The sequence below is a fragment of the Canis lupus genome, chromosome 7, assembly GCF_011100685.1.
Source record: "Canis lupus familiaris isolate Mischka breed German Shepherd chromosome 7, alternate assembly UU_Cfam_GSD_1.0, whole genome shotgun sequence".
NCBI lineage: Eukaryota > Metazoa > Chordata > Mammalia > Carnivora > Canidae > Canis > Canis lupus.
The window spans coordinates 5,958,281-5,984,767 of record NC_049228.1 but is presented as its reverse complement, the minus strand read 5'-3'; the positions used below and the strand labels follow the sequence as shown (position 1 = coordinate 5,984,767).

The 26,487-nt window shown below is 47.8% G+C and overlaps 1 protein-coding gene across 10 annotated transcripts; it reads right to left on the bottom strand.

Moving 5' to 3' along the window:
• Nucleotides 1–569: 569 nt before the first annotated feature.
• Nucleotides 570–24,696, bottom strand: PFKFB2 (6-phosphofructo-2-kinase/fructose-2,6-biphosphatase 2). 10 transcript variants are annotated; one of them, XR_005361849.1, is made up of 17 exons: nucleotides 24,541–24,696; nucleotides 23,811–23,946; nucleotides 23,100–23,210; nucleotides 17,542–17,667; nucleotides 16,940–17,036; nucleotides 16,440–16,506; nucleotides 16,236–16,310; nucleotides 15,818–15,874; nucleotides 14,808–14,932; nucleotides 12,826–13,033; nucleotides 12,234–12,380; nucleotides 11,489–11,593; nucleotides 10,650–10,779; nucleotides 9,850–9,912; nucleotides 9,321–9,385; nucleotides 2,805–8,664; nucleotides 570–2,596 (listed from the first exon to the last, which is right to left on the bottom strand). XR_005361849.1 is itself a non-coding variant. In XM_038541998.1 (17 exons), exons 3-17 carry the CDS (start codon nucleotides 23,188–23,190, stop codon nucleotides 2,564–2,566), a joined length of 1,569 nt encoding a protein of 522 aa, XP_038397926.1. In that variant the 5' UTR covers nucleotides 23,191–23,210; nucleotides 23,811–23,946; nucleotides 24,541–24,696; the 3' UTR covers nucleotides 570–2,563. The 10 variants fall into 10 exon arrangements, 9 of the variants coding, with proteins under 9 accessions (XP_038397926.1, XP_038397930.1, XP_038397927.1 ...); XM_038541998.1 differs by having other exon boundaries at nucleotides 8,485–8,664; XM_038542002.1 differs by having other exon boundaries at nucleotides 8,485–8,664; nucleotides 23,103–23,210.
• Nucleotides 24,697–26,487: the final 1,791 nt, after the last annotated feature.

Genomic DNA, 26,487 nt, shown 5'->3' with positions numbered 1-26,487 from the left:
TTTAAAAATAGTAGTTATAGGTTTGTTGGACCCTCACTATTACACATCTTACCATTTACCCTGTTCTGAGTATGGGATTTGACAAAAAAATCCATCAGTGTTGAGGTAAGTCACTTAACGGAGGCATTCATTCACCTACGTGAAATAAGAATGATCCCAGACATGCTTATCCTTCTACGAACGATGGCTTGACCGCTGGGTCAGATAACACTCGCAAAAGTGCTTGGAGAGCTTTCCAAGGTCAGAGGACGGGGACTGGGTTTTACTCAGTGCATGGCAACCAAGAGGTGGTCATTAAATATTTGTTAAATAAATTTTTAAAAGCTCCAGAATGTCAGTAATTACATGGCAATAATGATCTCACTCTTAATCATTTTGAAATGCTAATGTAACTTAATAAAGGACCAGTTCAAACACTAGCTTGAAATATACATATATATGATCTAAAAATTTGAGAATCACTTTAAAGAAGCTAGTTTCAAAGACATTTTGCACAATGTTATTAACATTTTGTGTGTTTAATGCACCAAATGCTATCCTATTTTGTGATTTCAAAAAGTAATTACATCTTTAAATTAAAAATAACTTTTATTTCTTATTACAAAGCAATACATATTACTGACGTATTTTAGCATGATTTTTATTTATCCAGGAGATAAACTTCTCACCAGAGAAATGCATCTCTTGGCTGATACTTATAATACAAATCAATCAGAAAGAAAAATATTCAAAAGAAATCCACTGTGCCCTACCGTAGTTGTCATCCTTTTCAGAAGGCAGGTACCTAGACCCTGGAAATTTAATTTAAGGTAATACTATGGACATCAGACTTAAAATCTCAACCTCCCTAAATTTCTACTGAAAAACATACAACACCAATTATCTAACATTCCGATCAACATACATGCAGACACTACTACGGGATTTAAAAGTATCTCACATGGATGAATAAATAGCTAAATAAAAACATTATCTGATTATCAACAGGCATTGCGTTCAGATGCAGAAAGAAACCTGCATCACAAGAACAAAATCATCACAGTACCGCACGCTACGAGCGGCCAAATGAAAAGCCCCTGCTACAGAGCAGAGTCAGGAGCCTTTCTGAAGGCAGCTTTGTGCGTATAAAATAAGCTCCTGGTTGCTGGATGCTGAACTGCCTGCAGCCCAGCTCATCACATCTTAGGTAACAGAGCCCTGTATCATCCACAGTATAAAAGAACCATTAAAAGCTGCATTTCATTACCTTTCTCTTTACTTACCCTCTTGCCCAGCAAGTGGGTATCTGCATGAAAGGAAAAAAGTATTTAGAAAGCTAAAAACTTACTATTCTTAAAAAAAAAAAAAAAAAAAAAAAAGGATTTTGCTTATCTTTATCCTTTGGAGCTTCCATACCCTCCTTTGGAGTAGTGACATATTTAAATCACATTGACAGAGAATCACATTGCTCTAGAGAACTACCTGGCTTAACTTCACAGGAAACCAAATGATGGATGCACCAAGGACTTGGCTCTCCCAGCATAAGACACCTACATAAGAGGTCTGCGTAAGAGACCAGCAGACCCAATAGTGACAATTAGCTAGGAGGTAGGCATCAGAACCAGCTGCTTTCTTAGAGACAGACCCCACAGAAAGTCATGTCCCCCTGCACTGGTTGTGAAGCAAGAACTCCCAAGGAACCCTCTTTCATTCTTCAGGTAATGTCAACGGCACCCTACCTTTCTCTCCAGCCCTCATTCCCAACTGGTAGAGGATGACCTAGCCCTCTGCAGCTATGAGGGGACACAGCATCCAGTAGAAAATACTGGATGTAGCTACTTGTGAAACAGGAACTTTGACGATGGGTACTCGTTCTGGGGAGCCTTGCAGTCAGGATGATCCTACCCTTATGGGGCCTGGAACAAGGAAAAACTTCTCTAATGACAAGAAGGCTGACCGAGACTGCTCTTCCATCACCGCAGAAGAGACAATTCAGGGACTGAATTTCTCAGATACCCGCTATTCACCTGGTGAGTTTGTCTCGTTTCCAATGTGACAAAAAAGGGACTGCTAGCATGCATCCGTTGTGTGCGCGCCCGCGAGCCTGGAAGGGATGCAGAGACCAGCTCTCACAGCACAGAACAGGCTTGCGGCAGTGCAGCCCTCCCCTTGGAAACACATCTCAAGAGGTGCGTTCACATTTCAGAAAAGAATAGGCAGCCAGGGATACAATCGCAGGTGAGAAGTGAAATACAGAAACAGAACAAGACTGGCCAACTGGGCTCACACCCCAGCAGAGATAATACAAACTCATCGGCTCAGGCTGTTGGATGTTTTGAGGCACAGGGAAGTCAAGTCTTCCTGTGTAACAGACATTCCCATTAGGCCCGAGGGGAAGAAATGTAATGTTTTTCCAGGCCTCATTTTGGTGGCCCCGAATGTCCAATCCCAGCTTAACTTCCTGATGGAGCCCCCGTGGAGCTGGCATCCCCAGGCTCTGCAGTAGTAGATCTCAGAGAGGTCTGGCCTCGGCCTTCACGTCATCGGCAAAGCGGGGTGAGGGGCGCTGAAGGGGAGTGAGTGCCTAAGCACAGCCAACCCAGTTTCCGCCTGGGAGCTAGAGGGGAAGAGAGACAGAGCCATTACACCACACCGACAAAGGACAAAACACAAGAATCCCTCCCCTCCCCTCCTTTGCACTGGCCCCCCCACTGCCCATGACCCCACGTCCACACACACATGCATGGACCCTCTGTTGTGCTCCCCTTGACCCTTTACCAAACTCCGACAGCACAGTCAGGGGCTTCTTTCCCTGAGAAACCAACCTTTGTGACCTTGTTGGATCAGGCACTCCTTCCAGACCTAGACCATAAGCTATATACCCAAGATAGGAGGCAGAGGCTGTGGGAAGCCCTGTGGTAAAAAGGAGAGCATGTAGGCTGCTATCAACCAAAAGACCATGGTGACAAAATGGCACTGCAGTCAGAGGCTCCTCGGCTTCTGAGGAGGCTCTCTACGGTCCCTTCCGAAATCCGAAATCCGTCAGGGCAGAGATCAGCTTCTTCCCAGAAGCTGGGGCTGAACTTTTTGTGAGGAACTCTTCCCCCTAGAGCAGTGAATCCCAAGTGTTAAATTTGCATGTGAATCACTTGGTAATAAGTCTATGAAGATGAGGATTCCGATGACAGGGCCGAGAGTCTGCATGGCTAATGAGTTCCTGCTCCTCGTGAGGCTGACAGGGAATGAGGCGCCAGGCGGTGACACACTTCCACCTGTATTTCCTGTCCCAGAAGTTTAATGCCATTTCATTCTGTTGACTGCAAGGTTTTTAGAAACAGGCAGGTCACGTTCTAGAAGGGGCAGCCCACTAAATTCTAAGAGATCTCCACCTTTTTTTCTTTACAATAATGAGTTACATGTTGCTAACGGGAGTCATAGTACAGTGTAGGCAAAGGCAATTTTTTCTTAATTCTTAAAGAGGTGCCAAAAACGTACACACAGCTTCTACCGGAGTTCACGTGCCTTCCATAATGTCCTACTACCCATCCTTCCCAGAAGGTGGTGGAAGAGAGCCATGCCCACACCAAGGAATCCAGTCATGCTGCCAACTGGCTTTCACGAGTCTGAGCTCAATCATGGAGCAGCAGCACACAGCTTTGGAGGTGGGGTAGTGGATGGAGAACACAACTCAAAATACAAAACAAAAAACCCAGAAGCCTTCTGATAGGTTCAAGTTACTCAACGATTTTATTTACCCGTTCTATACACACACACACACACACACATACACACAAAAGCACATTTCAAATATAGTTATAAACACCTTCTGTGGATCTGAGTGCATATTTTGATATCATGTCACCACATTAAATCAGAATGCTGGTAAGGACTCACATTACTGTTTCACCAGAGCTGTGCCTAGAAAATCCGCAGGATAACTCTAGTACATGAGTTCCCAATTCAGTCCGTTCCCTTCAACCATTTCCTATTCCCTCCAAGGGGCACAGCTGGTGATCAGTCCTTTGCTTTTGCCACAGTAAAACCATCACCATATCAGACGAGTTGATTTTGTTATTTCAACACAATAAAAAAAAAATGTACACAAGCAATTCAGATACAAAAACATTGAGTTGATAGATATTGGTCCTAGGTCCCCAGTGAAAGGCTGATTGGAAAGAATACTTTTGCCACCTCTTAAAATCCATTTTTAAATGTAAAATTTCCTTTGCATTTTTATTTATTAGAGTAAGAGCTAGATGCATGGGAGACAGAAAACAACAGCATTATCCACTGCTGTATCCCGGGACAGGGAAGCTGAGGACACAGCAGGGTCAGCAGCCGCTGGTGAAAGGCAAGTCGTGCCTACAAGTGGGTGAGTGAGTGGAATGAATGCAGGCAGAGGTAACAATTTCAGGCTTTGAGCAGGCATCTCCTTCGCTGAGTTCACAAAACATTATACACAAGTGATGTTCAATCTTCGTTTGCTACAAAATGATGAGAATTTGGCTGCTACCCTAAATGAAATGTCTATTAAAAATCATAGTATACAGAACTTCCCCCTGAAAAAACATGTGGAGTGTTTACGTCCTTTTGTTGAAGGACACATGCGACAGACACAGAATTCTAGTAATACACATCTGCTACTAAAGGGTACAATCAGCAAACAGACTGTTGGATGACAAGAAACCTACTGGAGTCCGTCAGCCAGTCAGCCAGCATATTGTTATCGCGAGATACAGTCTTCTAGACACCAGGCGTCTAAATTAAATTCCTGGGAAGTCAGAGATCCATCCTATCAATGCTGCAACCTGGCTCAACTGTTAGATCTTTTTAAAATTAAAATTTTTAAAACATGACCAAGTCAAAATGTATGCTAGGAAACCTGGGTAAATTGGTCAAATTTCTGGAAAACAAACACAACATGGCTTCTGAACTCAGCACAGACAATGGAATGTCCGTAAGACTGTATAACCCAGACACGGTCCCTCAATCATTAGACTTTCTTCCCCCTGTCCTTTGGCTACCCCAATGGGTTTCTCCAGAACCTAGACCTCCTACTCAGAGAACAACCGTAAGATGGATTTATTTCCACAGTTATGTCAAGTTTCTTGAGAATGCTGGTGCCACTGTAGATCTGTTTGTGGGTTACAAAGAGGAGCACCCAGAACATCACAGGAAACACTCATCCATTCAGCCTGGGAATACAGACACATTGTATTCCTAACTCTAACTTCTTGGGGGGGAACAACCAACCAACCAACCCTGAGACAACAAGATAGGACAGACCCAACAGCACAATGCAATGTTCTTAAAAGATTTTCTTACTCTACTTTGGGGCTAAATGTAAAACACTCTCCTTATCAAAATCAAACCAAACCAAAGGCAATACAGATTAAGAACTAAATTCTAATTTGAGGGTTAAGAAACAAGAGAAGCTAGTTCCCTAAATCTGCTTCAGATTCCTCTTTCAAGTCTGTCACGAAATTCATCATTCAGCTTCCAAACAAGAAAATAAAGTATACAGGGATTTTCCTTTCCCCATTTACTGGATTAAATAATTTAAACAGGCTAAAGCCTTCCCTTATTTCTCCCACAATGAAACTTGAAAGCCTCAGCAAAAGGTGCTCTGGGACCCCTCCTTTCTTTGTACGATCTGTGATCTAGACGTGATTATGGTAACGTGTAGATACAACTAACACATGTTCCAGTAAGAAAGGAAGAAGAGGAGAGAAAGGGCAGGAAGCCGAGTGTCTCTGAAATGTGGAGCAAGAGCTCTGTTCCGCTCTATTCTCCTGGCTTCTTGCTGCTCAAACTTCTCTGGAGGGATCTTGCTCTAAAACCTGAAGGGTGCCGAGAGCCTCACTACCGTCAAGTTCTAATTTCTCGTATCTTAATTTCTTGTGTCACCTCGGGCTCTCCCTTTGGGGGAAGCAAACTAGCACGGGGGAGGGTGGAGAAACGAGGAGCAGGCTGAGGGCCACAGAGGACATCCTGGCAACCTGTGTCTCACGCTGGGGTTCACAAAAAGGGTAACACAAGGCTCGTGCGCTGGAGAATCCTCCTCTAAGAGTATGCACAGCTCAGATCCAAAGTCTTTGGATCAAAATGCTCCTGCTTGTCATTCATTAGCTCTGAATTTTCTTAGTGCACAGCAGGAAAAAAAAAAAAAAAGACTTGAATGAATAACCATTTGGCCTAAGGGTGCTGCCGGCCACTCAGGTTCCACCAGGGCTTGTAAAAGTGCCCCACCTTGTGCCTAGATCACATCTCATCCCCACCTGCGGGAGGAGGATTCTCACCTCCTACCCCCTTTAGTCTCACAGGACAAGAGAAAAGCCAGAAGTAATCTAAACTCCACTTTGATGTCCACACTTACAGACTCAAGGTGTTGCTCTTTCACAAACGTTCATTTGTTATAATTATATAACCTGTCTTCAAAATAACCTTCTTCAGGGCAAGAACCTTCTCTTCTACTTCCCTGTCCTCTACCATCATCACTGCCTCCCACCCAGCCCGAAGCCCTCACGAAGACCCTACGTACACGGAATGTAACGGCAAAGCTGTACGGCAGCTTAGATGCAACGAGGGGCAGAAGCTAGGCATGCAACCTTTTTGGAAACACTGTGATGTCCTACTCGGGATGTAAGAATAAAGGACTCCAGGTCACAAGTCAGCTGCTTGTGATGATAACCTTTACCATCTAAAGGGTGGGGGGGGGGAACCCTGGATGGCTCAGCAGCTTAGCGCCTGCCTTTGGCCCAGGGCGCGATCCTGGAGTCCCGGGATCGAGTCCCGCATCAGGCTCCCTGCATGGAGCCTGCTTCTCCCTCTGCCTGTGTCTCTGCCTCTCTCTATGTCTATCATAAATAAATAAATCTTTAAAAAAAAAATTCTAAAGAGGATTCGAATGAATGCTCCTAGATGAGAACCATGACAAAAGGTCTTCTATTAGCAAACAAAAACACCCTTGGCCTAAAGCTCACTGGCTCTTGCCGGTTTCCTCTGAATGACAAATTGATAACTTTAAGGTGTGGATTCATCCCATCACTTATAAAAATCTCATGAGAAATCGGGACTTCCCTCTCAGAAGACTGCACATATGTTCATGTTTTATATGCACAATTGGAGGGCCACCAAGGAGCTAAGAATCCCCTGCTCTAAACATTTCCTGTTTAACCCTGCGGAGAAAATAAAATGACAGAAGCAAATAGGCAATTCCAGACAACTCAGAGCTAGACCCCTCAGGGTCCCAAAGACTCCAGGACATTAAGATGGAAGAAAGAATACACCCGTGAGAAGATTAAGTTCATCATCAGGCCTCTCCCAGATTTAGGAGAAAACAACAACAACAACAACATTGCTCATGCAAAATTTTTTTAATCTAAAGTGGAGTGTTGAAAATTCCAGGAAAATAAGCTCTAGTGACCTCTTCCCTGCTGTCTGCCTTGAGCAATGCCAGCATCACTGGTGACTCTTTAACCTAACTCTGTCCTACACAGCCCCAGAGGTCACTGGCCTCGGCAGGAAAGTTGCTGTGGATGGCAAAGCTGGGAGCCACTGGAAAAATAGGCATGGCTGCCCTACAAGAGACCTGCAAGAGCTAGAGAATGTCCCCTTCACCTAAACCTCACTCTACAGCTGCCAAAACAACCTATGCCTGGCTTTTGAAGTGAAAAATACCAACCAAGACATTTTGCACACACTCAGAGCCAACTGCCCCCAGGGCCTCGTAGATTCAGGACTGGTTCTCACGAAAGGAGGCACGTACTCTCACCCTACGTCCACTTGCAGGCTCCAGAGCATCTGTGGATGTTCTACAGCCTAGACTGACCCTTTCAGGACCTGGCTTGAGAGGAAAGGAGAGGGGGAAAAAAAAAAGCTCCCCCAGTCTGGATCCATTGAGGCCCCCTGCCGAGAGCATCAACAGAGCCTAGACTTCTCTCTGGCCACCCCTCCCCTGCTCCACAGACACCACGACGACAATGCCATGCACCACACCGGACAATCCAAAGGGGAGGTGAGCGAGGGGGGGCACAAAGCAGGCAAGTAAGGACTGTGAGTAGAGCACACCTCGAAGAGACAAAGGTGAAGGAAAAATGGGCTTCTGCATCCCCCTCCGCCCCACCCCCCACTTTACCAACACAAGGACGTTAGGGGTTTAGACACCAGGGACAAGAACCAAGTCTACGGGGCAGGCTTAACCTCAGACCCAGCTATGCTAAGCACCCAGGGGAGCGTATCCCTTTTCCTCCTTCTCCAGACCACCCCAAATGAGGACGTGTCCTGAAATACCCACTGGTCAAATGGCCCCTGGGCGGGGACATGTTTCACACTGGAGAACAGCTAAGATTGGTCTGGAAACACGTGAGCTCACGTTCTGTGTTAAGATCCGTGGTGGAGCACTGGGGGTAGGGGCTGGAAGTTAAATGACTCCTTGGTGCTTAGTGACAAGGGCAGGAGGCCAAGCCTGGAGGGGACACACGGTTACACCACCGGAATGCTGACTTGGGTCTTCGGCTGGTCGGCCCCTTCTTGCGTGTCCAGGGCACGGAGAGGGCTGAGGGGCTTGAGGGGCCGGCTCCCAACACTGTAATTTCTTGGACGCCTTATTGTATTCGAACTGGACAGAGGCGTAAAGCTGTTCCTTCTCATCCTTACAGGGGTTTGGTTCTTGGGGAAGTTGTTCTGATTGGAAATGGAGGGACACCACACAAATGAAAGCCAAGCCAAAAGCTCACTCATAAAGGTTAAATAATGCTTGTAACCACAACAGTTTTCTCCACTCCTGCTCCTCTGCAGAGAGAGTCTCTCATAAGACATGGGCCATGGCCTTATCGCTAAGTCCCAGGACACTAAGGGTTGTAGAAGGAGAAGCTCCTTGAGTATCATACTCCAGAGGAGGAAGGAGGGTCCATGAAAGGAAGGGTCTTATTTAAGATCACACGAATTATCAGGACACACCTAGGAACAAACCCTATACCTCCTGACCCCACCTTACAGGCTCCTCTGGATCCTACTTTCTAAAGGGAGCACTCCCGGGGGCGGGGGGGGGGGGGGGGGGGGGCGGGGATCTGTATCTCACTTCGGCCAAACACCTGCCATACTTAACTGGATTTCCAGGAGCCAACTTTCAAAGTTAAAACTCATGAAAGAGGTACTAATTTAAAAAGCCATTAATTCCAACATCTCTTCCTTTTGGAAGTAAGCAGACTACATAGGACATGAATTCTGGATGTTGTCTTCCTTTTGTACGTGAACAAAACCCCAGTCTTGTGATGTCAAAGGTTCAAAGACTCAAGGTGGCAGGGAGCCTGCACGATCATCTGTGGGAAAATACTTACAGCTGGCTTGTCGCGGTGAGTGTTCACAGCCTCCACATTGAGTTTAATTGTTTCCACTTTGCATCCTGGGGAAACAGGAAAGAGAAAGGCCTTCAGGAAAAAAGCTCCAAAAAATATTTAGTTTCAGTGTGAGAAACATACCACATAAGAATGTATATATTCCCAAACACACATATATATCCCTTTTCTAAAAGATTTTATTCATTTATTAGAGACAGGACATGCACATGCACACGTGAGCTCTCACACAAAAGGGGGAGGGGCAGAGGGAGCAGCAGTCCTGGCTAGGCGCAGAGCCCGACTCTCAGTGGGATTCCAGGTCCCCCGAGATCATGACCCGAGACGAAGTCAGACGCCTCACCGACTGAGCCACCCAGGCGCCCCCCCATACATCCTTTCAAAAATGGAAGGCACTGATGCAATTCCTCTGGTACACAGGGGTGATGGCAGGCTTCTAGAGAAGATTCAAACAGCCTGACTTTCTTCAATTCCCCCACCCCCGCCCAGCAGCCGCCAAGCTTCTGGTTACCGTAGGCCACAGGAGTAAGTTTGAAGATGGTATGGAGAGGGCACCTCAAGTACGGTAGCTCATCTGAAAGCAGAAAGGCAGGGGAGAGAAGTCTCTCAGTACCGCGTCGTAAGGTCAAGTCGGTGGGGAAATCTAAGGAGCTTGCGGGGTTGTCTTTACCTTGACCTCGGGTTGTACAACTCCACCCCTAAACCCCAGACAATGATCAGGATGGCCACCAAGAAGCTGCCCAAGCTACTGAGAGGCTAACATCCGTCCATTTTAGATTTTTCCATGCAGCAGAACAGGAACAAGTGCAGAAGCCAGGACCCGGTGGAAGCACAGACTGTGGCCCCCTGGGTGTCCCGAAGGCCCAATCCTCAGGCTTCCCAGCAGCTCAGATAGAGGAGAAAGGGAAGGGGCAGGGGCAGAAAAGCCAGCAACTTCCTTACAGTTCTACCCAGAAACTATCCTGTGCTGCATCCAAAGGATGAAGATGCTTCTAAGACACGGCCCTCCTTACAGCCAAACAAGCCGGGAATATTCAACCACTTTTCTGATTCTGCCAAGAGAGTCAGCTTGACGCCGGCCCTTTAGCCAAGCTGGATGAAGGAGCTCCAGCAGCAGCCACTCTCCACTGGGGGCTTTTGTACCAAAGGAGTAAATTCAGCAAGTAGTTGGCGCGGTGGCTGCTGGGAGCCCCACACTGCTGCCGGAAGAATGCACTCCAATTTGAGTAGAAGAGGGGGAGGTTCGGTTGCCATCCCAAATCCAGGCCCCTCCCCATAAATGTGTCCCCTGGCCCTTTCCTCAAATGTCACCTGCACCCTTGTCCAAGAAGTAGGCCAGCAGGCAGCGCATGACAGCCTGGTGGGAGATGACGAGGACGTTGCCCTGGCGCTCCAGCTCCATGATGACGGGCTCCAGCCGCTGCACCAGGTCCTGGTAGGACTGTGGGGGAAGTGAGGCAGACTGGTAGAAGGCCAGGCTCAGGCTGGCAGCCAAGGCGGTAGCTGGCTCCAGAGTCAAGAGGCCACTTCTCCTTCCCCAGCTGGCTTTCCTCCTGGAGATTCAGCGACTTCGAGTCGCCGGCTAACTCCCCCAGCCCTGGGATCCCTTGAGAATACTCAGACCTCTCAAGAGTAAGAGTCAGGTCAAGAAAACTACAGGTCAAAAAGAGGAAATGTGAATTCAGCCTGTGTCTTATATTTCCTTCCCACAGACGAACAGGCAGTGCGTGAGGCAAGGAGAGGCTCCTAGGGGTTTCCAGAACCTCTCCCATTGGCTCTAGCTATGAAGTCGCTCAGGCCAGCCAACAGCCTCAAACACAAAAGGTGACAGGGAAATCATTCATCCCCCATATATTTACCCGAGCCTATGCCTGCTTGGGTGGGGGTGGGACCTAGGGAGTGCAATGAAGAAAAAAAAAGTAAAAAAAAAAAAAAAAAAAGATGTTGATTCTACAACTAATCAACACAGAAGACATCCTGGCACTCTCTTCCCCGGAGAGACATTCGACTGTCTAAGCTGAATTAAATGTGACCCAAAGGCCAGAGGACGAAACTACATGATGCCTTGACTACCCTTTCTAGACCCCCCACCTCCCACCCGATCCTTCCCCCAAGTTAAAGCAGTCGCCCCACATGAGGAGAAACCTCACCTCCCCACCAGGGTACCGATACAGGTATTTCTCTTGATCTCGAAGAGCGAACTCGTCCGGGTACTGCTTCTCAATCTGTGCATAGGTCATCTCCTCGCACACGCCCTGCAGGGAGCCACACGGGCTGCAGGAGGGAGGCCAGCCCCCGCGGCCCACCCAAACTGAGGAATCCCAGCAGGAATCTTACTGCGCACCAGGCACTGTGCCAGGTCCTTGCCTGGGCGGCTGGGACTAGCAGGAGGAGGGCCACTGCACAGAGGATGTGGCATCTCCAGTTTATGCTGCCACTTGCTCGGACTCTTCAGAGAAGTTAAAGGTCCGAGAAAAGTCAGCAGGATAAAGGGATCAGGAAGCAGGGGAGGAGAAGAAACTGAAGGGACAAGAAAATTCTTGCAGAAGGCGTTAAGAGTACAGAGGAAGAAAAGAAAAAGAAATGCTTGCTTTTGTGTTCAAGGACGGGGAAGCCAAAAATTGGAAAGGAGTTTTCTAAGCAGAAATTAAAGAAGTGAATTGTCAGCTATTTCTTCTTCCCAAGAGAAAAAAATACAAGGGAACCAAATGGAGCTGCATTCTCCCCAGGTGCCAGGGGGCCTAGGTCACAGAATGGTTTGGGGCCGTCACTGGCACAGGTGCTACCTGGTAGTTCTAGTCTTCTAGGTCAAACCGCCCATATCATGACTTCTGAGGGCTCTTGCTGGAATATGAGACTCTTACTGGCTTTGTAGCCATCAGAGTTCCTACTCACAGCATCGATCTCGTTCAGAATCTTCCACTGCTCATAGGTCACACCCAGGGATTCAGCGGTCTGGATAGTCCTCTTTAGCTGGCTCGTCCACACTTTGAGGTCTGCTATCTCCTGTTCCTCCAGAAACTTCCTTAAAGCCTGGGCAAACTGAGGTTGGAGATAGAAATTTTCAAAGGAGAGAAACAGGTGCGTGCGCGCATACACACATACACTCACAATTGCTAACTCGGCCTGTAAAGGATGATATGTAGGACCATGATCAAAATCCAAAAAGTGCTACACAGTTATGATAAACCCAAGAGGAAATGAACTTCCACTGGAGCATCCTGTACTGTGCTAAGCATACAAGTCGTGCCCAATAAATAACTGACGGTTGAATTAACAGCAGAAGTGGTTCCCAAGTTACCATATTACAACACAGCCAGAATGAGTGGATGAGAAGAGGTCTTCAGCATTTGCTTGACCATCTGAAACTACGGTCTAAGCCCCAATGGGATTTAGGAAGAAGGAAGGGGATAAGAGAGAGGACCTCCACCATGCCCTTCCTCCAACTCTAAGCCTGGGAAATCCAGCCTACTGCTGAACGTCTCACCTGTTTTCCCCGAGCCGAGAGGCCAGAGTCACCCCCAATCTTCCCCAAGAGGTTGAATTCGCTCTCTCCATGCCGGCAAAGGTAAATGGTACGAGGCTGCACGTGGATATTCATGAGGTAGTAGACGATCTTGCTCTGGATGTAGTCCTGGACTCTGTTCACTAAAAATCGCTGGCCCACATTTATCACCTTGATGAAAGAAAGATCCCTAGGACAGAGCAGGAGAAAGAGAGAACCTGTGAGATTGATAATTTGAGGAGAACAGCAGGAAGGGAAGGATTCCCACAATGACTTGTGGGCTCAAGGCCCCTCTTCCTCCTCTCCTGTCAGAGTTGATCCCTATGTAAGGAACCAAGCAGTAAGAGATTATACCTCGGACCCGAGGAGGTAAGATGTCCCAAACTTCTGGCCAACCTACCACTTCTTCAGTGCCTATGGTATGCCATGTAGTGTAGGTAAGTATGATATGAAGAATCCAGGCTTTCCCTCAAGAACTAGGCTAGGTGACCTCACAATTTTGCTAACCCTAAATTTTAGTGAGAAGCACAACCCCCATGTGAGGCAGTCAAGACCCGGCCCGGGGACAGCATCACAGGCAAGCAAGATCTCTGCAGAATCTTAGAGATCTCTACACATCCCCTGCATCCACCTAATCAAGCCTCTCTCAGAGGTACTTCCACAGTGGTTGCGTCATCAGAGAATTTCTCTCACTGTAAAAATAATAAATGCATATTCCAAAAAAAACTTTCAAAAAAAGGTGGAATGATGCGAACAAAAATCACCCAAACGCTATCATCAGAAATACTATCTATAAATCTACACACACTGTTCTATTCTAGAATGTTTTCCTACATAGGGCTTCAATGTAGAAGAATATACTATTACACCATTTCTAGAACAATGGTTTCAACCTCTGTAGGAAGGAACACCTCCCAATACTAACATTCTGGGCAACTGACTTGAAGGAACTTAAAAGACACAAAATATTGAGCAGACCACTGACACCCCGGAACAGAGAACTATGCACGCTTTTCTCACCATCTTCAACATGGATTTGTCATTTTACTATGGCTCTTACATCTCACACACACCAAGTTAACCCACACTGAGGACTGTGTTGCCAACAGACACTACCACATTAATAATGGCTGGCACCCCATCAGACATTTCTGATGAGCCAGGCATGTTCTTAAGGACTTTACATGCTTTATATACATATGCGTGCGTATATACATACACACCTATCTGTACATACACACATTTTATATATAACATTTATATATGTTTGTTACATTTTTACTTACATTTGTATCATGTGCAATTATACATAACATTATATATATATATATATATTTGTACGGTACATTTTACATAAACATACATTTTTACTGTTACTATTCCAAGTGTAATATGCGTACTTCTACATTAATGTATGTTACACTGTAATGTGTGTGTATATATATATAGTACATATATGTAGAGTATAAATACATACACATACACACAATAAACTTTAAAATTGATCAAAAGCTGATGACGCATCTCTACAACACCCTAGATCCGAACTACTGATTTTGCTCCTCAGGGACACATGGCAACACCTGAAAACATCTTGGGTCATCGCGGGTTGGGAGTGTTACTGACAGCTAGTGAGCAGAGGCCAGGGATGCTGCTGGACATCCTACCGGGCCCCCTAGGGCTGTAACAAAGAATAAGCTGGCTCAAAATGTCAGCAGTGCAGAGACTGAGAAATCCTGTTTTAGAGGACAGAGAGGAAGAACTGACGATAGAAGACACTTCACTGTGCGAGTATGAGATGCAACCTACACAGAAGCCACAAATCCATACCTTGTTTCTCTGGAATGATGGAAACATTACAGGCCTGGATGGTCAGCAGAAAGTATGCGGACAGAGGGAGGAAGGCTCTTTTCTCAAGCGAGACCCCTGCCTCAGGCCCTTCAAACCGTGGCCTCAAACCTTACTTGTCATAGTTGTCTGGGTCAAGGGGTCGGTAGGTGACTTTGTAGCACTCGATTCTCTTTAGGAAGTCCTCCATCACATTCTCCCTGTTCCTTTCAGGGTAGTCCGGGCTCGACACCTTTACCTCCTGGAATCAGGGAGAGTAGGGCCTGGTCAGAGGTGTGCCCTTAACAGCCCTCCTGCAAACAGCCAATGCTAAATAAAGAGAAGGAAGTCCATAGAAGGGCCCTTTTGCTGGTGCGCTGGCAGTCCTTGTTTACTGAGCACCCCCTCCCTGTCCTGTGACCCTGGCAACCAAGAAAGGAAAGACAACTGGGAGTCATGTGCCTGCCCTTGGCTGAAGGACTGAGACAGTCACACAGCTCAAACTGCTCCTGGGCCCCAATCCCTTTATGGGTCCTGCTAGGGACACAGAATGGGTTTCAATTTCTCCGTACGGTCACTCTGAATAGGGTGCATGAAGTGGCACGCCTGACTTGGACCAGGTGCCTCTTCTTAGACGTGTCCAAGTTCCCACACTGCTAGGAGAGCACTACATGATACCAGGTCTACATAGCACAGTACAACCCATCAGATGGGCACTGGTTTATACCGTGACCGGACAGGGCATGAGGCACTCAGGGCATAGAGCACTGACAGTCAGTGGGCAGAGCACTTTCCTGCATGGTGGCCCTGACAATGAAGAGACTAATCTACTCTGAAGACATCCCCAGGTCTCAGCATCCAGCTAATCCCCAGATAACAGAACCAAAACTCCTACAGTCTAAGTCTTGGCTTCAAATACAGCCCATTCTTCCTTTATTCCTCAAAGTCTCAGTTTCTTCTCCTAAGGGAAGAACATGGAAGTCTAAAATGTTGCTCTGGAAGATCAAAAAGATCACCCTGCACTGTTAACCGGGTCTCTTTCTTTCTTTCTTTCATTACCCAGCAGACTCTCCCCCCATCACCCACCAACATACACATAACCCAAGGGAGAAAGGACAGGAGATGGTATGCAAGGGGTGTCACCTACCAGGATGTTGGCAGCAATGACATCAGGATCATCGCAGACAGATTCCACAAAGAATACCTGGCCAGGGAGAGAAGGCGGTGATAAATGAGCCAAAAATGCCCAGGCTGTGCATTAACAGCCTATGTTCACGCCTACCCCACTGCAGCCACCACAGCCCCCAGGATTTTCTTTCATGGATGTGGCCTTCAAGGCCTCTTCATTCAGAAGTAGCTCTTACCACATCCCCCAGGCCTCAGACATACAGGCTAAGGGGCTGAGAAAGGACCTGAAAGAAAACACTCAAGGAGTGGGGGTATTCCCCAAGAGAAGCAAAGCAGATAGCCAATCCAGTCCTCACCCGCCAGAGTCAGATCCGCACGTCCCTCCTGACTCCCCACCTCCACTCATCCCTTTCCTCCAGCATGGAGCCAGATCCTACCTTGAAGGAATTCTCCTTGGCAAAGCTCAAAATCATGTCCCTCCTCTCCCTGGTGGTATTGGTGGCATCGAACACCTGGGAAGAGAGGCCACGAAGTAGATGAGTAGGCTAGGATAACTGCAATCCCACCAAGGCAGACCTAACGTGAGGCTGTGCAATCTCTTGGATGGAGATCGAGATGGGGAAGAAGCAGGGAAGGCTTACAGCAATCTGCCCGTTCTCCTCAGTAAGATATGCCTTCACATCTTCCAGCGCCACCAAAGCACACTGTCTGCCATCAGAACAGAGGACATCATAAGGGTAGTACCAGGTAAGTTCAGGCACAGCCAGAGACACGAACCACTGGGCTGCTGGGGGAGTCACGTGCCTTCCCTCCTGGTTTTCCCTGTGGTCAAAATTTTCCCCTAACTAGACTTTTCAACTTCCCCACTGTTTTTGGACCAGCCTAGATCTTTCCCCTTCCCCTGCCCCATGCATATAAGGTATCCCTCTATAGGTTTACTCTGCAAACATACATGCATCTCCCTGAGCCTGTTCTTCTACGTACCTAAGCCCAACGTGACCTGTCCACCAAATAATTTCCAGTTCAAATTCCCACTGATCTTACTGAATATTTAGTGAAAGGAAAACCCAAGCCCTGCAACATCCAGTCTTATGATGGCAGAGAAAGAGCTGGCTGGGAGGTCAGGCCTAAGAAGACTCACTTGCGGATCTTCATGGCCTCCTCATTGTCGTGTCGGAAGAAGTCGTAGGACTTATAGGACTTGACTGCTTCACGTCGATATACCCCAAGATTAAACACTGCAGATGACACCAACAGCCTTCAGCAGTGAAATAATACAATGGCCCCACCAAAGGGGACTTCTTGATCTAACGTCAGAGTGGCCAAGGAAATGAAAAAAAAAAAGCACCATGGTACGTTGGGAACAATACCAGATTTAAGAGTCAAGTTAGAATCAAGTTCAGGCTTATTAGACCTTGAACAAGTCTTAAACTGTCTGAGTTTCAATTTCCTCAGCCACTTTGGCTATTTCACAGTAGTACTACTAGGATTAGACAAGATGATATAGAAGGACGTAAAGCCCTATACCGTCAAAGGCATGCCTTCAAAACTAGGGCAGTCCACCCAGGCGAAGAGAAAACAAGTCTATAAACAGAGAATAAATCTAGTAAATCAGGAATCAACTACTATTTCTTCCAGGAGCACCCTGTAATCCTGATGCCAAGGAGAGTGAGTCTCCCAAAGGCCTGGGAGGCCCAAGAACTAGTCCTTTCCCTTCCCAAGGAATAAATGACCTGCACCTACCTTTGGTGGGCACCCCAATCCAGTTGAGGTAGCGTGTGAGTTTCTTAGACACATAGGTTTTGCCCCGGGCTGGCAAGCCAATCATAACGATGAGAGTTGGGGAGTTGGTCATATAAGATGCCCACGCTAGAATGGAAAGAGAACAGAACTGAATGGCTTAGGGGCTGCGGAAGGTTTGTGCCCTGGGCTAGGAACTTATAGACCATAACCTCATTTAATCTTCATACACTTCAGTAAAGCCAGGGGGAGGACTGGGATGGCAAATAGAAGAGCTATCAGATCAACCTCCTAAAAGAAAACTAAAAGGTCATATAAATTTCCAAGTACCCAACCAAGACATGTCTTCCCAACATGGACAAAGTCTCCACAGAGGTACCTAAGGTGGAAAGAGAGGCAAATGTGGCAAGGATGGAAAGATTAAGAACCACGGCACCTTCCTTAACATAAAAATATCTAATAACACAAGAACAATAGGGCTGTGGAGGCACGCCTTGTGCCTGGAGATTCTCCAGTGATGAGCCAGCCTGACTCCTACAATAGGTCCAACAGAGTTTCTATCCTGAGGATCCCATCTATCCCTTCAGAGCCATGGGCAAGAACTAGCTTGCCCACTGTAAAAAGGGCCTGGTCTCAAGCCGTTCTGGCCTTTGTGCTCAAGACAAGCTTAAGCCAGAATTTCTAAACCATAGTGCAGACTGTGGCAAACCCTACTTGACACAAGTTGTATCTGTGTCCTGAGGTCTATGAGTAGACCTCCGGAAGCTTCACAGTAAAGCTAGCCTATAAGGGCATCATGGCCAGTCGGCCTCATTGGCCATGTGAAAACAAGACATTTAAAAGCAGGAACAGCCACTCATCCATCCTTCCTTACGAGATTTATTTCAGGAACGCTCACGTACAGAGCTAGGGCTCACTCGACAGGCAGGGCAACCTAGATGGTCAAGTGACTTGCCTAAGGCTACAGGATGAGTCATGGAAGCGCTGGCATTAGAATCCAGAGCTTGTGCCTCCTCCGCAGCTTGCTCAACAGGGGCTGGTTCCTCCCTGCCCATCCTGCCACAGAGGGGTGGGAGGAGAGGGGCCTCCATTGCGGCTGCCCACTTTCCTGGGGCCAGCACCCAAACTGAGGTTGGGTAAGGAGGACTCAGGCTCTGTGGGCTCCTGTGAGGGGAGGCCCTGCCCAGGGATGGGAGGGAGAAAGAATGGCCTTCGCTTTCCACTTCCCAGCACTGCTTTCCGGAAGGTGTCCTGCAGGTTGCTGCTGCTTCTCTGCTCTGGGACAAGGTGACCCTGTGAAGCTAAGAAACCATTCAGTAAAGCTGAGGTACTTGCATGGGAAAGTCATTTTCAACAGATCTCATCTCACTGGAGAAGCGGGCAGAAGGACCTATAGTTGACCTCGGAAGGAAGAGCGTTTCCTGGGGATGTGGGGCAACAAGTACCCAGAAACCAACGAGTGGCCCCAGTGCTGAGGGAGGAGTGGATGCCCGGACTCCAGGTCAGAGGACTTGGCCTTTGGTCCTTCACCCGTGGCCCACATGGAAACTTCCTGGGAGTGGGCAGGGACTCCTCCAGAGCAGGTAAAGAGCAACGTAAGTGATTTTCATCTGTGTCCAAACAGGGAGCACGAAGGCAGGCAAACATCAGCCGGCAGCCTCAGCTCATGTGAACCCCTGATCTCTGACCAGACAGGTCTGCCCGGGGAAAGCTGCCTCGGGTGTCAGCAGTACAGTCCTCATGAATCTTCACTTTCTCCAGCTCAGCACCACACTCTGCTCAATCCCTCATGATCTGCCTCATTACCTGCATTTCTGGGTCTGCTTTGTCCACAACTTCCAGCCCATTAGGCACTTCCCCACAAAGGTCCTCTTGCTCTCCCCTAAAGCTAAAAATGAACTGATGCTCGGGAGCTGCTCTGAAGCTGAACATTGGACCAGCTGCTGCATGTTTACCTAACTGAAGAGAGAATGCTAAGAGCAAAAGAAAACCGGGGTCCCTAAGGACTCCCCAAGGCACCACACCTCCCACCTCCGGGCTTCTCGTTTTTCAGAGTACAAAACTAAAACTCACTTCCCATCTCAAACTGCCACGTTGACAAAACTAGGAACGTTCTGTCCTGCCTGTTACAAAACAAAACCACTGCCACCTTAATTTGAACAGTAGATAGTTCAAGCTGATTCATTTGAGACAATATAACCTACCTCTTGGCATATAATGGAAAGCCTGAAACGCTCTCCTACCTTCTTTACACAAGATTTAATTCACTTTCTCAAACTTGGCTCTGCCTCCCGAACATACTTAGAGGAACTGAGGGCTTGGGAACTTCCCTCCTACAAACAGAAACAAACCCAGGCAAGTGAAGAGCTTGGCCCACAATTCCACAGTAGAAAGTCAAGGTCAGGGCTCTGACCGGACTCCTGGTTTCGTGACTGCCCCATCAGCCCCAGCCACCAGATCTCGTCAGCACCTGGCGAAGGGAGCCATGTGGTGAGCATGACTATGCTCTCTAATCTAATCCTGAAGGGTGCTCTAGTAGGTCAGTGGTTCCCAGCCTTTTGGTGAACAAGGCTTTCTTCCACTGTTTGTTCTAAACAGGCCCAATATTTTTGAAATACGCAAGCTGATTAAAATGTGTTGCATTTGTATTTTTTCCATTCATGAGACGTCATAAAACTGCTAATTATCTCCTACTATTTGACTGATAGGCATGAAATAACCAAGTTCTGTGGCTAAACACTGAGAAAGTTAACGTTGCAGCTCTAGGTGACAATGCTGATTTCCATCCATGCACTTTGAAATATTAAGAATACCTAACAATATAGACCTTTTTAGAGAATAGATTAGCAATACTGATCAACATTTCAATTGTCTTTCCTCCTATTACATCTAAAGGAAAAGTTGCTGGTGCAAACATGCAGCTTTCTGTGCAAGGATGCTCCTGCAGCACTGTTTGTGATGGTGGGAAACCGGAAACAGGGCAATTCAAATGTCCATAAGGAAGGAAGCTGGCCTACCCATAAAATGCTATACTATGCAGAAAGAGGTAAATCTGGATTTACAAACACAAGGAAAACCCCATGATATAGTAAGGTTTTTTTTGTTTGTTTTTTTAAAGAAACAAAAAAAGGAAAATTGCAGCAGAACAGAATATATGCAGTGTGAATCTATTTTCGTTAACAGGATACACCAGAAGATGTCAGAAAAATCAAACTTAAGGACAGGAGAAATTGTGGGAGATTTTTTTACTTTTCACTTTGTTTTGTTTGAATTTTTCACAAACATGTCTTGCTTTTGTAAATGAGGAAAGGTACACATGGGAAGCTGTTTCGGACCTACTCAAAATCCCATAGAATAAAAGAAACAAAGAAAAGCGTGTATACACTCACCCCTGCCCCCACCTGCCTAATTCCTGAGGTGCCTGAAACCAGTCTATCTGAGCACCTTAAAGGAACCTCTGCCAGCAACCACTCGCTGATGTTCCAGTAACGCTCCTTTGGGAGGTTTTGGCTCCCTGAAGTCCTTCTCCAGTCCTTCTCTGAGTGAAGTTAGCCAACAAGGTGTAATTGGCAGCAAGGGGATAACGGCTGAGCTATTAATAAAGCAATTGCTAGGTGTGAGCACAACCAGGGGAGCCTGCTCCAACACCCAGGCAGGCGATGGAGAGAAGGAAATAAACACCTTTTTCTCCTTTGAATTTGGCTGCAGCAGTCTCCCAGTCCAACCCATGAGGGGGGAAGAGAGAGAGTAAATGAATGATGGTGGAGTCAGGACAACCCAGATGCTTCTAGTGGGGGCGAAGAGGATGGAGTTTGGAGAGGAGAAATCAGAGCACGGAGCAGGAATCAGGGTCTAGAGGATCAAAAGGGGAGACCTGGGATTACTGTCTCCTTGACTATCAAGAGCCCTCAAGGCAGAAAAACTGCAGAAGAGTTTGAATGGCACATAGCAGGTTTCTGTGGAGAATAAAGCTGACGCTGGACACTGTGCAGTCCAGGTTGCCACCTGTACTCTATAACCTTTTGAATCAAGTGTTCCAATAACACAAATGCAGCTCTCTTTAGTACTCCCAAATCTGGGTTACAGTATTGTCTAGAGGAGAAAACATTCTTTACTGAAAATCTAATCCTTCATAGGGCTCTTTTAAATGGTTAGCTCCCAGCACGGCATTTACAGTACGATTCAATTCATATGCAACGAAAAGTCACCAGTGAAAAATAATACGCTTTCGCTCTATAAACACTCTTCTAAGTGCTTACTTATATTTACTCATTTAGTTCTCACATTGCTCTTCGGGGACGCCCTATTAGCATCTTACTTATTTTATAAGTAGGCATACTAAGGCGCAGAGAGGATAAGCAACTTGCTCAAGGGCATGCAGCTAGAAAGTAGTAAAACAAGGATTCAAACCCAGGCAGTCCAACTCCAAGGGCTGCACTCAAACATCATGCTATCCTAGTTTTCTTTCATGGGGTCTTGCACTCAGTACCTGGCTTCCTGCCCTGGTAGAGGAAGGAGACCCTAATCGTGCAGATGTGCCAACCCCCGTATCACATCCAAACAAGCTGCCTCTGTCGCAGCACAAAGCCCAGCAAGCTTCATTAGTGATAGATGAAAACAGATTATCATCATCAATCACGAGACTGACAAGGACATGACATCAAGGTTGAGACTCTGGGGAAAGACTTGATCATGACAGGATTGATTTTCCAGGTCTTATTCTGGTCGGCTATTTCCACTTGCTGTATACAGGACTGCTGACGTGAGAACGGACTGACAGGGTTCCAAAGGAAAGGTACATCTGGAAGCAAGGGCAAGGGTTAGCATTCCTGGAGGGTCCCCAGAAACTGTAGGGACCAGTTGCCCAGGACCTTTTGGCCATACAGTCTATAAATGAGGATTAGGAACTCAGATGCAGAGGGAGAAGAAACGATGTTTCATTTCTATGCAAACCCACCTGCTGTCTCTGTTTATAGAACTGGCATGGAAACTGTCTCAGTGAAACCTGTCTCCAGAGGAATGAACCTGCAGGAAAGGCAGCTTGCAAAGTGCAAAGGCTAGCCCAGTGGGAAAACAGGGTGCCCAAGTCACAGTGAGAGATCAGATGTCAGAACCTGACTCTCCTGAGGCCTGTCAAAATTAACTACTACTGGCTTTTACCCGCAATTTCTGCAGTGTGCAGCACCCTCACAAAACATGGCCCCAAAATAAAGGGAAACTGTTAACAGTATCAGCCCTAAGTAATCCCCGCACCTGCCACTCTGCCTTAATCTCTGTGTGGGTAACTTTCAACATCAATCAAGTGTGCAGATCCCCCTACGAGACAGCTAGAGAAAGCAGTAAGAAAATGTGGGGATATACCAGCAGTCTGGCCCCAGTGACAGACATTTCACTGGGCCTACTCATTTGAGACAAGAAATTCCCCTGGTAGACTTGGGTTTTAAGTTCCCATGTCAAAGAATTCTCTCTCCCACCATGTATCAAAATCTAGCATTACAACTATAGCCCTAAGAGAAAAATCCCGGGAGGGAGCAGCCCCCCTCCTGTTTCCCCAGACTCACAACATTTCTTCTCTGACATTCGAAGATTGGAGGTTTTGGTTTCATAGCTGTTGTTGTTCTGTTCCGAGGAAGATTCAATATTCCCAGACATGGCAGCACTTCCGGAGATGTCTGAAAGGGACAAAAGGAATGTAAGGAAGGAGACATCCCTCAAGAGACTCAGTGAAGAGGACAGGTGCAGAGCAGTGAAAGAATCTTGGGCCAAGGGGATCCCTGGGTGGCTCAGCAGTTTAGAGCCTGCCTTCAGCCCAGGGCGTGATCCTGGAGACTTGGATGGAGTCCCACGTCGGGCTCCCTGCATGGAGCCTGCTCCTCCCTCTGCCTGTGTCTCTACCCCTTTCTCTATGTCTCTCATAAATAAATACAATCTTTAAAAACATTTTTTTAAAAAGGGGTTGTTTAAAAAAAAAAAAAAAAAAGAACCTTGGGCCAAGAATCAAGTTCAGCCCTCTTGCTCCGGGTTAGTAGCTCCGATGCCCCTAGATAAGTCCTCCTTAGCCCTGTTTCTTCATCTGTAAACTCCGTTGCACTAGAACCTTGCCCTTTTAATGCTGACTTGGGAGTTACATTTACATAAATTGGCTCCTTCAATCCTCCTAATAATACTTCGGCAAGGCATAGGTGGCTACCATTGTTACTTTCGCCCAAAATGTACAGGTTGAAAGACGGAATTCAATCAAATGAAGTGGCTCATCCACATTCCTTCCTGACCTCAGATTCTCGTTTTCGGAACTGGGGAGAAGAGCGGCACGAGTCAAGAAGTCAAGGGTGTGCGAATGGGCTGCAGAGATAGGTCGAGTTCGTGATTGTGAAGTCAGTCATTGCAGTCCAAGGGCAGGATTCGGTCCTGCCAAAAAACGGGAGAAGTGGGGGGGGAGCTCAAACACGGTCCCTGATGGAAAAGCTGTGCCCGGCCCCGGTGACGACCGCGGCGCGTCATCGTCATCTCTCCTCCGGGGTTCCCACCCTCCAGCCCTTGCTCTGCACCGTCTCCCCACCTGCCCCTCGGCTCGCAGTCTGTAAGGAACACTGGGGAGCCAAGAGGTGGTAAATGACTTCCCCAAGGTCACCTGCTGAATGCGAAGCCGTGACTCCCAGCTGGGGTGGGCGAGCCTCGTGCTCACGCCCCGCAGCCAGACAGGCAGCGCGTGGGGACCAAAGGTCCTACTGCTCCGAGCACCTTGCACGGTTCTTCCGCGGACCGCACCAACCCTCCGAGCCAAGGCACCAGCCGCCGCCCCCTCCCCCGCCCCGCCCCGCCCCGGGCCCTGCGGCGCGGCAGCGCTCACCCTCGGAGCCCTCCGCAGCTCCCCCCGGCAGTGGCCCCGGCCCCGGCCCCGGCCCCGGCCCCGTCCCCGGCCCCGGCCCCGGGACGCCGCGGACGGGAGCCGGCACATCACGTGCCCCGGCCAGGCTCCGCCACCCTGGCGTCGGTCCTCACCTGGAGAGGCTCATCCGCCAATCCGGCGGCCGCAGGCTCCCCGGGGCGGGGCTCCGATCGCAGCCGCGGACGGCGGCCGCGGAAGGTGGAAGGAGAAACCGCGCAGCCCGGAGCTCGCGAGCTCCCGAGCGTCCCCGCACCGGGGAGGTGCGTTGCGTCGTTGCTAGGCAACTCCCAGGGCTGGGGGCGGGGCCGACCAGGACGACGCCCCGCCCCCCGGGAGAAGGGCCGCGGGAAGGGGGGGGGGTGGCCTCCTCTCGCGAGAGTGGACGGAACAGACGTCGGGAGGGGCTGGGACTTTTTAGCAACCGGGAAGCCTTGCGGGGTTAACGCTTTCCTCCCTGGACCCCGGGGGGACCTCGGGACGCCCGTGGACTGCAACGTAGACTCGGGAAGGTGCTTGAGCCGACGGCGCCGTGGGGCGCGTGCGTGCCCTCGTAGGCCGGACCCCGAGGCCACTCTGGTTGCCCCCGCAGGAGCCTCCCGGGCGGTCCGCGGGTCCTCTGCCCCCCTCCCCGCGGCCCCCCGGCGCCGGCCGCCTCCGAGCACCAGATGGGAAACCGCTTCGGCAGAAACAAACGTTAAGACACGGGGTCACGAAAGGTGTCCAAAAAGGCAAAAAGCTTTCATAAAACTTAGAGGCAGGGAGGGGGGGGGGCTTGTAGGGTAGAGAGGGGAGTTTGCGAATTTCGCGTGCACTTTTCAGCTGCCCCCAGGCCTTTTCTGATGATGCTGGATTCTGTTGATAAACCCAAACCCCAGGGTACGCAGGTGTGCTGCTTCGGATCCCGGATGCCCTGCGTGCGTGCGTGCCTGCATGCATAAATAGGTAAGGACTATGGATTTCTTGGAAAAGAAAGAAATTCAGGGAGGCAGAAATAAATAAATAAATAATAAATAAATAAATAAATAAATAAATAAATAAATAAATAAGGACTATGGATTTCTTGGGAAAGAAAGAAATTCAGAGAGGCAAAAATAAAGATGGACTATGGATTTCTTGGAAAAGAAAGAAATTCAGAGAGGCAAAAATGAATGAATGAGTGAATAAATAAGGACTATGGATTTCTTGGAAAAGAAAAATTCAGAGGCAAAAATAAATAATACATAAATAAATAAAGACTAGGGGGATCCCTGGGTGGCGCAGCGGTTTGGCGCCTGCCTTTGGCCCAGGGCGCGATCCTGGAGACCCGGGATCGAATCCCACGTCGGGCTCCCGGTGCATGGAGCCTGCTTCTCCCTCTGCCTGTGTCTCTGCCTCTCTCTCTCTCTCTGTGACTATCATAAATAAATAAATTAAAAAAACAAAAAGACTAGGGATTTTTGGAAAAGAAAGAAATTCAGAGGCAAAAATGAATGAATGAATGAGTGAATAAGTAAGGACTATGGATTTCTTGGAAAAGAAAGAAATTCAGGGAGGCAAAAATAAATAAATAAGGACTATGGATTTCTTGAGAAAGAAATCCAGAGAGGCCAAAATAAATAAATACTATGGATTTCTTGGAAAAGAAAGAAATTCAGAGGCAAAAATAAATAAATAAGTAAATAAATAAATAAATAAATAAATAAAGACTATGGATTTCTTGGAAAAGAAAGAAATTCAGAGAGGCAAAAATGAATGAATGAATGAATGAATGAATAAGTAAGTAAGTAAATAAAGACTATGGATTTCTTGGAAAAGAAAGAAATTCAGAGAGGCAAAAATGAATGAATGAATGAATGAATGAATGAATAAGTAAGTAAGTAAATAAAGACTATGGATTTCTTGGAAAAAGAAGGAATTCAGAGGTGTTTATTCCTCCTTCCCCTGGGGATTAAACTCATCCTTCAAAAAGAGCTCAGGCAGGATCTCCTCTTGGGGGCTCCGCGGCTGCCTCCTCCGCAGCGCGCCGCGGCCGCCTCCATCCGTCCAGCAGGCGTTCGCTGAGCGCTTATTCGTGGGGCGCG